The sequence below is a fragment of the Microtus pennsylvanicus genome, chromosome 8 (genome assembly GCF_037038515.1).
Source record: "Microtus pennsylvanicus isolate mMicPen1 chromosome 8, mMicPen1.hap1, whole genome shotgun sequence".
Classification (NCBI taxonomy): Eukaryota; Metazoa; Chordata; class Mammalia; order Rodentia; family Cricetidae; genus Microtus; species Microtus pennsylvanicus.
This window is the reverse complement of record NC_134586.1, coordinates 114,125,224-114,139,974: the sequence shown is the minus strand read 5'-3', so window position 1 is coordinate 114,139,974 and position 14,751 is coordinate 114,125,224. Positions and strand designations below refer to the sequence as shown.

Genomic DNA, 14,751 nt, shown 5'->3' with positions numbered 1-14,751 from the left:
GGAATGGTGGTTCTGTAAGTCTATTTCTACATTAAAACTATATATATTTTTACAATCTGTCTGAATTCGTTTACGCCGCTACAATCTTGGGATGTGGGATTCCCCTCTGTATTCTGTGAACATGATTTATTACCATTGGTTAAAAAAAGTTGCTTTGGCCTACAGCAGGGCAGAATATAGTCAGGCTGGAAGAGAGAGAGAGAGAGAGAGAGAGAGAGAGAGAGAGAGAGAGAGAATAGGTGGAGTAAAAGAAATGTAGTTCTTCAAGCAGAAAGATGCCAGAACAGAACATTACTGATAAGCCACAGCCTATAGTGAGATTAACAGAAATGGGTTAATTTAAGATGTAAGAATTAGTCAATAAGAATCTTGAGCTAACAGACCAAACAGTGTTGTAACTAATATATTTTCTGTGTGACTATTTGTGTCTAGATGGCTCCAGAAACTTCCTGAACAGTCTCAAATTACAATCCTGGATATCTATAGCTGATAGGAAAGATACCCTGACTGTTATTAAGTCAGGCTATGCCTGAAACTGTGGAGAAAAGGTATTCTGAATAGTTATAGCTCTAAAGAGAAAGGTACCCTCACTGTCCTGTCAGGACATACCTACAGCTGTGAAGGGAAAGTATACTGGATACCTACAGCTATAAGGAGAAAGGAATCCTGACTGTTGAGAAGTCTGGCTATAACTGAAGCTGTGGAGGGAAGGTAGCCTGATACCTAGGGCTCTGAAGAAAATGGTAGCCTGGTTGGTAGAAGTCAGGCCATACCTACAGTTGTGAAAGAAAGTGTACTGGATACCTACAGCTATGAGAAGAAAAGGTATCCTTGTAGAGGCCCCAAACCATGAGCCTATTTCCACCTTGTCTGAAGGTCAGTTTCAGGGTGGCAAAGTTGTTAACAGGTATGGCTACACACCCTGACCTAAGGTGTGGTTGTTTTGTGTTTTGGACTTTAAGAGGGCCTAGGCAGATAAATCCACTCCCCCTTGAGCAAAGGTGAGAGAATTATAAAAATACTTCTGCTCCTTCTTTTGAATTAAGATGTTTGGCCTAAGGAATGACTGCCTTTAGGATCCTTGGTCTAGGGTCGGTTCACTGCCTGAATAACAGAATGTTTTTCTCAGTAATTAAGGACTTGATGAATCAAAGTATTGAAGTAAGTAACTGTTCTAGTTGTCCTTGGCATTGTGTTAAAGCAGTCTTTTGTCTTCTTCCCCCTGTTGTATTGGGGTATAAACATAATGGGAAATTAAATGCAGGCAGATTTACAGTATTCACTGGAACTCCCTGCCAGTACTATCCTATGCTTCTGTTTTATTATTTTCACTTGTGTCTTTGATGGAGGAAGGTCATTGGCTAATAAAGGAACTGCCTTGGCCCATTTTATTGGTTAGGACATAGGTAGGTGGAGAAAACAGAACAGAATTCCGGGAGGAAGAGGAAGTGAGGTCAGACTCGACAGCTCTCCTCTCCAGAGCAGACGCCTCAGAGAGACGCCATGCCCCACTCCCAGGCAGACACACCCGATGAAGCTCCGACCTAGAATCTTCCCAGTAAGACCGGTGCTCACAGATTATTAGAGATGGGTTGATCGGTATATCAGAATTAGCCAGTAAGGGCCAGAGCTAAAGGGCCAAGCAGTGATTAAATGAATACAGTGTCTGTGTAATTATTTCGGGGCATAAGCTAGCCGAGCAGGCAGCTGGGGTGTTGGGGACACAGCCCTGCTGCTCTTATTACTACATGTCTTCATTCTCTTTACTTATTTTTCTAATCCCCATACCCCTACCGTGGTAACTGGTATACTTGTCAAAGATGGTCCCTGACAAATACTGGCTATTGGGAAGTCTGGCTATATATGAGGCTGTGTTCCAGTGGGAGATGTTCTCCATGCAGGATGTAGCAATACTGCTCCTCTCCAAAAGAGCCATCACAGCTGGACCCTGCTTCATTCTGCTAAGAGAGCTTCAAAGCAGACATGCCCATGGCTGTTCTGTTCCACTTCCCTAAGGGAGTTTCCCAGCAGAGGTGCCCAGTGCTTTTCTGTTCCACTCCACTAGGGAGTTTCCTAACAGAGATGCCCATTTTTTTCTCAGCTTCAGCCCAAATTGTTACTTCTCTGCTTCACTGGAGTTAATGGGAAACTTGCTGAAATGTTGCAGTCTTTGGTGAAGAGTTGCTACTTCTGCCCTGCTCCTTTAAGGGAGTTTGCCAGCAGAGGTGACCAAAGCTTCTCTGTTCCAATACACTACAAAGTTTCTTACCACTACAGTGAAGGTCTTCACCCAAAACTCATTCAAGAAATTTATTTGGAAGGGAAGAATCCAGGAGAGGGGCTGTCTTGCCAGGGCAGAAGCCAACTGAACATGTACAGAACTTATATGGGACTTCTTAGTCATAGAGTGTTCCCAGGGAGAAGATTCTCAGAGTGGGAATTGGTTAGATGTCAATCCCTGATCTTGAACAATGCAGAGATTGGCTGGATTTCATGCTCAGAGGTTGGTAGATCTTGAGCTTAGGGATTAGCTGGTTTTGTGCTCAGTTGGTCAAGGGTAGAGTGTGTTTCTTTGGCTTTTGTTTTAGGGTCAAAGTGTGTTCTGTCACTTGCCTTTTATAGTCTTTTAAGTCTGGTTTCAGGGTCAGGTGTTTCTTTCATTGGCTCTGGATTCAGAAACAAAGTGTATTTCCTTGTCTTGGTTTTAGAGTCAGGATGTATTCCTTTGTCTCCAGTTTCAGAGTCAAAATTATGTATTTCACTGGCTCTGATTTCAGAGTCAGGATGTGTTTCCTTAGCTGGCCCATTTACCCTACACATAGGACTTCATAAATTCATAAATTCATTTTACCATGAGTTTGTAAATACAAACAGTATAAAAATGACATCATAATGCTTGAAAAGATTAACACTGTCAAATTTATTTCTACAGAAGAAATAGCACTGTGTTGTAGGCAGAAGATCCTTGTTCATTCCTGGCTGCCTGGACCCAAAATAATTACACAGAAACTATATTAATTAAAACACTGCTTGGCCTATTAGCTTAGATTTCTTTTTTTTCTTTTTTTTTTTTTTTGGTTTTTGAGACAGGGTTTCTCTGTGGCTTTGGAGCCTGTCTTGGAACTAGCTCTTGTAGACCAGGCTGACCTCAAACTCACAGAGATCCGCCTGTCTCTGCCTCCCTAGTGCTGGGATTAAAGGCATGCACCACCTCCGCCCAGCTAGCTTAGAATTCTTATTAACTAACTTTGACATCTTATATTAACCCATTCCTATTATTTTGTATTTTACCACAAGACTAGTGATTTACCAGTAAGATTCCAGGACGTGGAGTCTGACTCCACTTTCTTTTCTCCTCTATCTCTGCTTGGAATTCCCGCCTTGCTCTATTCTGCCATGCCATAGACCCAAAGCAGCTATTTTTATTAAACAAAGGCAACAAAATATATTCACAGCATACAGAGGGGAATACCAAATCACTGTGTAGCTGATTATAAATGTTTTGGCTAAAGATCTGACCAAATACTGTATAATAAGAGGTCCTCTTTTTTATTTCAGGTAGTCAATGTCTACTGTAATATGCAAAGATTTTAAAAGATTGCTGCGCACAAAAATTTTACTCCTATATAAAGCACAAATTTTACCACACTGAATACATTTGTAGGGTTTCTCTGCAGTATAATTTTTTCTCATGATTTAGATTATTCATACATGCAAATGCTTTATCACACTGATTACATTCATAGAGTTTATCCCCAGTGTGATATTTTATGCATTTGAAGAGTACTGTGACGTACAAAGGCTTTACCACACTCATTACATTCATAGGGTTTGTCTCCAGTATGTGTTAGTATGTCTTTGAAGATGACTATGATAAACAAAGCCTTTACCACACTAATTACATACACAATGTTTCTCTCCAATATGGGTTCTTTCATGCCTTTGGAGATGACTGTGACATGCAAAGGCTTTACCACACTGGTTACATTCATAGGGTTTCTATCAAATATGTGTTCCTTTATGCTTTCGGAAGTTACTGTGACATGCAAAGGCTTTACCACACTGATTACATTCATAAGGTTTCTCTCCAGTATGGCTTCTTTCATGACTTTGAAGATCACTGTGACGTGCGAAGGCCTTACCACACTGATTACATTCATAGGGCCTCTCTCCAGTATGGCTTCTTTCATGCCTTTGTAGATGACTGTGATATGCAAAAGCTTTACCACACTGGTTACATTCATAGGGCTTCTCTCCAGTATGGCTTCTTTCATGACTTTGAAGATCACTGTGACGTGCGAAGGCCTTACCACACTGATTACATTCATAGGGCCTCTCTCCAGTATGGCTTCTTTCATGCCTTTGTAGATGACTATGACATGCAAAGGCTTTACCACACTGGTTACATTCATAGGGCTTCTCTCCAGTATGGCTTCTTTCATGCCTTTGTAGATGACTGTGACATGCAAAGGCTTTACCACACTGGTTACATTCATAGGGCCTATCTCCCGTATGGCTTCTTTCATGCCTTTGTAGATGACTGTGACATGCAAAGGCTTTACCACACTGGTTACATTCATAGGGCCTATCTCCAGTGTGGCTTCTTTCATGCCTTTGTAGATAACTGTGATATGTAAAAGCTTTACCACACTGGTTACATTCATAGGGGTTCTCTCCAATATGGCTTCTTTCATGTGTTTGAAGAGTACTATGATGTGCAAAGGTTTTAAAACATTGATTACATTCATAGGGTTTCTCTCCAGTATGAGTTCTTTTATGCTTTCGGAGGTAACTGTGACATGCAAAGGCTTTACCACACTGGTTACATTCATAGGGTTTCCCTCCAGTATGGGTTCTTTTATGCTTTCTGAGGTAACTGTGACATGCAAAGGCTTTACCACACTGATTACATTCATAGGGTTTCTCTCCAGTATGGGTTCGTTCATGACTTTGAAGATGACTGTGACGTGTGAAAGCCTTACCACACTGATTACATTCATAGGGCCTCTCTCCAGTATGGCTTCTTTCATGCCTTTGTAGATTACTGTGACATGCAAAGGCTTTACCACACAAGTTACATTCATAGGGTTTCTCTCCAGTATGGGTTCTTTCATGACTTTGAAGATCACGGTGATGTGCGAAGGCTTTACCACACTGATTACATTCATGTTTCTCTCCAGTATGGCTTCTTTCATGCCTTTGTAGATTACTGTGACATGCAAAGGCTTTACCACACTGGTTATATTCATAGGGTTTCTTTCCAGTGTATGTCTTTTTATGCATTTGAAGATGACTGTGATGTGAAAAGGCTTGACCACACTCATTTCCTTCATAGGGTTTTAATGTAGTATGTGTTTTTTCAGGCGTGTGAAGATGACTGTCACATGTAATGGCTTTAATACATTGAGTATATGCAGAAGTTTTCTCTCTAGTTTGACTTTTTTCATGCCTACAATGATAATGGTACATGTAAAAGCATTACTACATTTAATACATTGTTGAATTTTTTATCTGCATGAATTAATTTTACAATTTAGTCCTATTTTAAAGAGGAATTATATGTTAACGTTTTATTACCATGTTTACAATTTTGTTTTTTCCCATTAAGGCTTGCTTTTCATCTTAGAAGATACATGATTCACATTTACAGAATCTTTTTTCTACATGAGAATTTTCGTGTATTTGAAGAGAACTGAAAAAACTCAGAGCTTTACCACTCTTATTGCATTCATAATGTTTCCTCTACTGTGAGTGATACTACATTTGCTAAGTGAGCTAGGACAAACAGAAATATTTATACAGTCCTAGTACTCATGGTGCTTTTCTGAAATGTGAGATGGTTGATATATTAACAATGAGGCTATAAAACTAATTAACTTGTATACTTTTACATCAAATTCAACAAGTATAGTCAACACGGAGACTGCTACATATCTTCTGTTTGTTCTGAGAGAGAAGTATGCTATATCTTTTCACATCCCTATGCTCATGTGGCTTGTATCCAGAGTTACATATGATATACCTAGTAAAGGAAGAATAACGAATACAAGATTTCCACATTGAGTTCACACTTTATGTCCTCATAGACTTGTGGCATCTGAATTAAGGCCTCTCCACAACAGCTGCCCCTTGATTCATGACTCTAACTGCCCCTTCACTAAACTTAACACAGTCACAAGTATATGGGTTAAACTACCTTTTCTATGGACTATTAGTGTAATAGAGTTTTAGAGATATACTTATCATCTTTTCAACATGTATATCTTTTATAATATGAATAATATGAAATAAACAGACAATTTTACAGTATAGTTCTCATTGTATTATGATTCAAATGGTAATATAAGCTAAGACATTGTTTCCTTGACTTCTTTCTTAAAAGAATGACTTGTAAATGCAGTTCACCTATCTGAAATTAAGGTATATGATTTTGTGAGAATTTAATAATTATCAATGCATGTTATTATATACACTGCTGCTTTTGTTTAAAACATATAGGATGTATTACAATTCTTCAGAGGTATATTTGTATATTTATAAATGAAAATTACCTTTCATGTCTTCTAGAACTTTGACAATGTTCTTCAACATTATGGTCTTCCCAACTGTATCCTAAAATATAGTGCCAGACATTATATATTAAAAATTGTAAAAAAAAAATGTAGCTACCATTTGTAGCAAACCTTACAACCATGCCTGATTTGTTTACCCCATTCTTCTTTCTCAATCATATTACAAAAGAGCACCATTAACCAATGAATAGTTGTCCCCTTATTTGAAACATGAAAGACAATTCAGCCCTACCTATAGTAGTGAGGTTTCTGTAGGTCTCCACCATCACATCTTTGTAGAGATTCTTCTGCGAAGGATCCAGCAAAGTCCATTCTTCCCAATTGAAGTCGACATGCACATCATCATAGGTCACTGTATTCTAAAATATGCCATACATGTGTACAACCAAAAGCATGATTCTGACAACACTGTAAAGGTATACTTCTTTGACAGTATAGTCATATAATTATGGTGCTCCCCATACTTATTCCATGACACAGACATCATAATTTAATCACCAAGTCACTTTAGAAGCAAAATGAATAGGAGGCTCACCTCTGTCATTTCTGACCCTTTGAATGGGATATCACCTTACAAGAGAAATGCCTACTAACCAACAATGAAAGATATATAAACAGATCAAGAGTACAGAGTACAGATAAGAGAAACTGTATGAAAGATTAATTCCTACCTACAAAAAGAAAAATAAGATGAAAAAGCCAGATGTATTGAATCATACCTCTAATCCTTGTACTCAGAAGGCAGAGGCATGTATATCTATCTTCCTCTGAGTTGAATACCAGCCTAGTCTATGCAATCACTTCTAGGACAGCAAGAAATACATATTAAATATCTGTTTCACATGAAAAATATCAAACAAATATAAAAGAAATAACTCATAGGGTTTTGCTGAAGTTTCTACAAAGAGTTATGCATTCACTTGAACTCTTTATTCATCTACCAGAAACCTGAAGTGTCCCAATTTTAACTGCAATGTAAATAAGATTTTACTAAAAGCACTGTGTGTTTAAAGTTACAAATTGACAAATGAAAACAATAGCAATTAATATGCTGATTATAAATAATCAACACAGAGCAGGAAAGATAGATCAACAGTAAATAGTCCTCCTGGTCTTGCATACAGGTGGGCTCAAGGACTTACATGGGGGATCATAACTATCCACTGTTCCCAGCATAGGGTTTCTAATACCATCTTTTGATCAATGTAAAGACCAGGTACTCACATGGTGCATATCCATGCATACAGGTAAAATACGTAGAGGTAGACAGAGTAAACAGGATTGAATTCTGGAAGGAAGAAGGCAGAGTCATAGAGAACCACCATGGAGGTGCCAATATCAGACATGCTGCATCTTTCCCGGTAAGCCACAACCTTGTGGTGATATCCAGATTACTAGAAATGGGTTAAATCAATATATGAGAGTTAGCCAATAAGAGGCTACAGATAATGAACCAGGTAGTGTTTAAATTAATACAGCTTCTGTGTGATTATTTTGGGTGTAAGCTAGCCAGGACGACAAGCAATCCCATCTTCGTCACCAAGAAGGGAACAAAGGGCCACCCTCCTCCTACTACAAAAATATTCTTTTTAAAATAAAAATTTAAAACAAACAAAACAGGCAGGAAGAAGTTTATGCACCTGCAATCCAATGACTCAGAAGGCACAGGCAGTATTAATGTCATGAATACATGCCATTCTGGGAAACATAATGAAACCTTCTGACAAATTTTAAAATTCAAGATATGGGTGAAGCTCAGTACAATAGCATATGCTTGACAGGAACCATCATACAACAATATTAAAACAAAAGCCATGAATGCTGGCCCACTTTTAATCCCAGCACTTGGGAGTCAGAGTCAAAAGATCTCTGAGTTTGAAGCCAGCCTGGTATATAGAGCTAGTTTCAGGACAGCTAGGGCTACAAAGACAAACCTTGTCTCTAAAAATAAACAAACAAAAATGAAAACAGTGGGCTATTAAACCACCTAGGCACCAAATAGCAGCTAATTCTACTGATCTTGTGTGATTTAGTGTTAGAATTTATGATGGTGGGGAAGCAAAAGAAGAAAGCTGACTGATTAGTTTCAACCACAACATGGTAGACACAAAGAACAGGAAATGGGTTGAGGCTACAGAAACTCATATTGTGGGATTCTCTTCTGTATGCTGTGATTATCATTGGTTAATACAGGAACTGCTTTGGGCTTAAGCAGAGCTATGGGAAAGAACTTAGCTAGGTGGGGAAAACTAAACTGAATGCTAGGAGAAAGAAGGTGGAGTCAGAGAGAAGTCATGGAGCCCCTCCAGAGACAGATGCTGAGAATTTTACGTAAGCCACAGTCACATAGCAATATACAGATTAATAGAAATTGGTTAAATTAATATGTAACTGTTAGCCAGTAAGAAGCTAGAGCTAATGGGCAAAGCAGTGATTTATTAATACAGTTTCTGTGTGATTGTTTCAGGGCTGAGCAGCTGGGAACTAACAAGTGGCTTCCCACAACAAACTGGTGCTTGTGTGGCCAACTAAAATCCACTTAAAATCTTAGAGAGCTTGGAAAAGAATTCTAGACACTAAATAAATAAAGTTTAGCCACATTTATTTCCCCAAATGGGGTTTGCTTACTGGTGACATGCTGCGGTTCCTTTAAGAGAGTTTTTTCTGATTCAGAGATAGCAGAAAAAAAACCTGCACCATTTTGAAATGCCGGCTTTCTGGACTGTGCTGCCACCGTGAACTCTGACTTTCTGGAGGACCAGCTATGGGATCTGTGAGCAGATTGCTACTGGCAACTTAGATCCCCTATATGCCTGAAAATGGGGCAATGTACATGGCTCTCAGAGGCAGCAAGCATGCCTCTGCCATGTTGACTGGATGGAGCAAGCAGGCAGGCCGTATTTGCTCTACCAATGGCACAGCTTAAGTTCCAAAGTGCTTAGCATTTTAAGAAGCGCTCCTAAACAGTAAAGAATTACAGACACACAATAGGACAGATTCATACATAAAAGACCTCTAAATGAGACATGGTGTGTTTAAAAAATGTACATAGGCTTGGGAGAGAGAAGAAAAATATAGAAAGTTATAAAAAGAAGTAAATGGTTTATAAAAATGAAACAAAGTCTTTAAAGAAACAGAGTATAGACAATCATAAATTAAAGGAGTAAAGATAATAAAATAAATATTAAAAAGTAATAGAATAAAATAATAAGCCACATAAACATGGACTATATACAGAGTCTCTGGATTATGTATATTATTGTGTTTTCTTTAATTTTTTTGGCTGTAAAGGAGCTAAGTAACCAACATGTATATTTTAAAGGTATCATGTCTTCAGAATTTGGGTCTAAGGATTTGTTGCTTTGCAAAAGAGGTTCTCCCTTTTTTTTCCCACAAAGGATGAGAACCTGTGGAATCCCTCCAGACTAATGTGGTTTGATGAAGCAAGACTGCCCAAAAGGTCACTATGAACACACCCAAAAAATTACTTCACCAAATAAAGAGCAGGAAGCAGTTTGAAGAGAACTATGCCCATATTCCCAAATACTGTTCATAAATGTTTGTTTACATTTAAAAGGGAATATGCTATAGATATTTGCATTGGTATGGATCTTGGTTTATTGATACTAATTTAAGGTCAATTTTATTATATGCATTTCTGCTCTTGATTAAGGCATTGTATTTGTCTAGCTCATTTAAAAATGTAATGTATAATTAAAATATAGGTAAATAGAGAGTCATCTATAATAGTAATAGTTAGTAGCATGTTAGTTAGATTTTCTCGATGTATAGAAATGTATTTCAGATAGATAGGGATTCTTCAAATCTTTCAGAGACTTTCACAATATGACCTTTAAAATGTTTTAAGAGCTTAAGACTTTTCATGACAATGAGACACATCTGCTCCTGGCAGCACCAATCTACTTCAAGAGGATAATCAGCATTGAAGAGGCTCCTTATGGAGTTTGTTAGCCATTTGGGCAAGAAACTGCTCTAGGCTGGACTGCTTGATGAACTAGACATGCAGGACTCACAGGGTTCCTGATTCATGAAAGCATCTGCTAGACATTCTGCAGGACACAGAAGAAGGCAACTGATGGACTTTTCCATTGCAAGGCAGAACAGTTCTTCAAATTTCCTACTTTATGGAAAAGTCTGCTTGATAGTATGGACCCGTGAGCTGAAGATTGGATGCCCCCAACAACACAGAAGAACTTTGGGTGACTGTACAGGCAACAAGATGTCTTTGTCATTTCTAGAGTTTTGGAAGTTGCTTACAATATACTTCCTGTTTACCTAGGTAATATTATATCCTTCTGGAGTCTCTGATGGAGTTGAAGAATTGGGAGGTGATATGGAATTCCTCTCTCTATGCTGTGATTATCATTGTTTAATAAGGGAACTGTTTTGGACCTATAGCAGAGCTATAGGGCAGAACTTAGGTGGGGGGGGGGGTAACTAAACAGAATGCTGGGAGGAAGAATGCAGAGTCAGAAAGAAGTTATGTAGCCTTGCCAGAGACAGATTCTGGGAACTTTAGCTGGTAAACCACAGCCACATAGTGTTATACAGATTAATAGAAATGGGTTAAATTAAAATGTAACAGTTAGCCTTAAATAAGAAGCTAAAGCTAAAAGGCCAGGCAGTGATTTAATTAATACAGTTTCTGTGTGATTATTTCAGGGCTGAGCAGCTGGGAACAAACAAGTAGCCCTCTTTACTACATCATATCACAGCCCCAATGAAAGATTCCATCCAGAGAGGCTCCTCCTACTAATAATTTCACAAGCAATCAAATGAAAGTTACCAAGAAGAGGCACATGTTAAAATACATCATCTTATCTGGGAGGTTTTCATTCAATCAATTAAATTCTAACCTGGGTCACTAGAGGCTTATGGTCATCCAAGAAGAAAATTAATTTAGTCATTTCAATGATACTCATAGTCTGCAATAGCCCCTACACTTTTCAAATGTTAAAAGTCTCTTCTGATGCTCAAAACAATCACTTGACAGTGACTTGTGGACAGAGGTTTCTGTCCTACCTGGTCTCAGTCATTCAATCCCAAAGAAACACACAGAGGTCTACATTAATTATAAACTGGTTAGCCTATTAGCTCAGGCTTTTTATTAACTAATTCTCACATCTTACATTAGTACATAATTTTTGTCTGTGTTAGCCACATGGTTTGGTACCTTTTATCAGTGAGGCATTCTCATCTTGTTTCCTCTATGTCTGGGTGATGACTGCAGACTTAGCCTTTCCTCTTCCCAAAATTCACCTGTTCTCATCACCCCACATATCCTTCCTGCCTGGTTACTAGTAATCAGCATTTTATTAAACTAATACAAGTGACAAATCTTTGCAAGGTACAAGACCAGTGTCCCACAGCAAATAACATCTTGTAAAAATCAGAAAACAAGTTACATCTTTCCAACATACAATGGTATAGAATATAGAATACTATTTACATTCCAAAATAGAGAAATGGAGACATAGTGAGAGAAGATTGAACCAAGGCAAGACTGAAGCACAGCAGGACAAATATCAAATCCTGTAGTTCTGTCTCGGATACACAAGGCTTCAGTTTCAAAGGGCTTAGATGGCCCTATCCCTGCATCTATTTTTCTTTTTTTTTTTGGTTTTTTTTTTTTGAGACAGGGTTTTCCTGTAGCTTTAGAGCCTGTCCTGGAACTAGCTCTTGTAGACCAGGCTGGCCTCGAACTCATAGAGATCTACCTGCTCTGCCTCCCGAGTGCTGGGATTAAAGGCATGCACCACTACCACCCAGCCCTGCATCTTTTCATATATCTCTGTGGTTAATTTCACTCCCTATATTCAGCTAGTTCTCCACAGAAGATGTTTTATAGTTTAGGCATCTCAATATCTTGTGGTATCAAAATGCAACCTAGGCTGTATCAAAATACAACCCTGGCTGTTGTGGAATATTATTGTAAGATGTGTTATATTTGTTTATGTTGTGAAACAATTGTTTCAATGATACAAATATGTGTTGAATTCTTTTATGTTGTATGTGTGTAATTCTGTGAAGCTATGATACTGGGCTGGTCTAAAATACCTATTTGGCCTAATGAACAGTCAGTAGCTTGGTAGAAAAGTATAAGAAGGGCTGGCAAGCAGAAAGAATAAACAGGAGGAGAAATCTTGGAGGAAAAAAAGGACGGATGACCAAGAAAAGGGGAGAAAAGCATGGGCCAGCGACTCAGATGCACAGCAAGCCACAGAATAAGAAGTAAATAAAATTTATACAGAATAGAGAAAGAAAAAAACCCAGAGGCAAAAGGTAGATGGGACAATTAGTTTAGAAATGCTGGCTAGAAATAAGACAACCTAAGACCAGAAATTTATAATAAAAATAAGCCTCAGTGTATGCCACTTTTTGAGAGCTGGGTGGCAGACCTCCAAAAGAGTAAAAACAACAACAACAGGTTTTGTCCTCATAGCTTCATGGTATGAACTCTCACAATCTCTTCACTGGGTTTCTGTCTCTGCCAAACATGGATGCCAGTAACAATGCTGAATTGTAACCACAAACTAAAAACCCAGTACCCTAAATTTTGACTCTTTCTTGTTTCCAGGACCAGCACATGATGAGTGATCCTGAAAAGCTTAACTTCTTAATTGACAGACACTAACACACTTGGACCACAGGTGTAGCAGATTTTGTATGAAATTGCTTCCTGGGATTAGGAATCACTTTGCTTACTCCTTACATAAATTGAAGGTTTATGTGGATGGAGTCTTACTCCTGGAGCACCTTGCTAGACTTCCATTCCATGGCAAGGGCCTATCTATAATAGTAATAAACTCCTTGAAAATCCCTGCTTCTTTCAGTAATTGGTTGCCACCTGAAACTACCTTTTCATTTTCATTTATTTCAGCCCCACGTGTTTTCTTTTTACTGTAGACCTGAATGAATCATCAGTAATAACCATCCAACAGATCCAATATTTCATTTAAGGAATCAGCCCATTTTTTTAAATTGTGCTTTACTAAATTTCCAGGTAATAGAAAGATTTTGGAGCCAAAATATCACACAAATGACCTCTAACTTAATCTGTTATGGAGTCTATAATTTCCAACTGAAATCCTATGATCTCAGTCTCTACTTTCTGGCATTCTTCTTAACATTTCTGTCTTCCTGGTCCTATAAGAACAGCCAATTTAGTTCTGTGTACTACTTTCTATATTTTTTTCACCACCGAAAGTCTAGATATCTTCTACACTCTTTCAAGAGGCATCATTCCCAGGTTCTGCCTAGCAACAATATTACTTTTGGTTTTCCATTTCTTTGTCCTAACTTGCATTTATGTTGCTCTGATTAAATCCTCTAACCAAAACCAGCTCAGACAATGAGTGGGGTAATCTGACTTCATCATTTTCAGAGCTTAGGATAGAAAATCAAGTTAATAGTTGAATGCAAAAATCCATGGACAAAGATTTTTTCCTGACTTTCTCTCTTGCCTAGTCTCTCTTTCATTCATGCTAAGATAGCTCCCTTTTGTAGCCCAAACCCACTTTCTTAGGGATATTGCCACCCTCATTGGAGGATCCTTCCCACGTCAATCATCAACACAATCTCTCCCAGATACAGCAGTCTGTCTTTTATGAACCACGCCACTCTGAACACAGTTGAGCAAATGTCCTTGTGGTAGGATCTTTTGGATATATGTCCAAGAGTGGTATAGCTGGGTCTTAAGGTGAATTGACTCACAGCTTTCTGAGGACTGCATGTTGATTTCCACCTTGGCTGTACAAGTTTGCACTTGTACAATGAATCCCCTTGCTACACGTCCTTGCCAGCATTAGCTGCCCCTTGATTTATGGAACTTAACAAATCTAACAGGTGTAAGATAAAATCTCAAAGTTGTTTTGATATTCATTTTCCTGATGGCTAAAGATGTTGAACATGTCTTCAAGTGTTTCTCAGTCACTTTAGATTCTTCTACTGAGAATTCTGTTTAGAGGTGTTTCCCATTATAGTTGGATTATTTGCTTTGTTCTTGTCGAGTTTCTTGAATTCTTTAATATCCTAGGTGAGGAAGCCCATAATCACATGGGAAAATATGATATTTACTCACTTATAGGTGGATATTAGCAGTTAAGTAAAGTATAATCACAGTAATCACAGTTAATCACAGTACAATCCATAGACACAG

At 38.3% G+C, this 14,751-nt stretch overlaps 1 protein-coding gene across 2 annotated transcripts in view; it reads right to left on the bottom strand.

The window, feature by feature from the left end:
- Positions 1-3,625: 3,625 nt before the first annotated feature.
- The window catches only part of LOC142855670 (uncharacterized), a 45,172-nt gene continuing 34,046 nt past the window's right edge, over positions 3,626-14,751 (bottom strand). The window contains exons 1-6 of one of the 2 annotated variants that reach the window (XM_075982122.1): positions 12,271-12,300; positions 6,805-6,931; positions 6,552-6,612; positions 5,262-5,377; positions 4,103-5,063; positions 3,626-3,935 (exon numbers count right to left, since the gene is read on the bottom strand). In XM_075982122.1, coding sequence (XP_075838237.1) covers positions 3,899-3,935; positions 4,103-5,063; positions 5,262-5,377; positions 6,552-6,612; positions 6,805-6,931; positions 12,271-12,300 — 1,332 coding nt within the window. In that variant the 3' untranslated portion in view covers positions 3,626-3,898. Of the gene's footprint in view, positions 3,936-4,002; positions 5,378-6,551; positions 6,613-6,804; positions 6,932-12,270; positions 12,301-14,751 lie in introns of those variants that run through there. The other variant, XM_075982120.1, reaches the window with a different exon arrangement.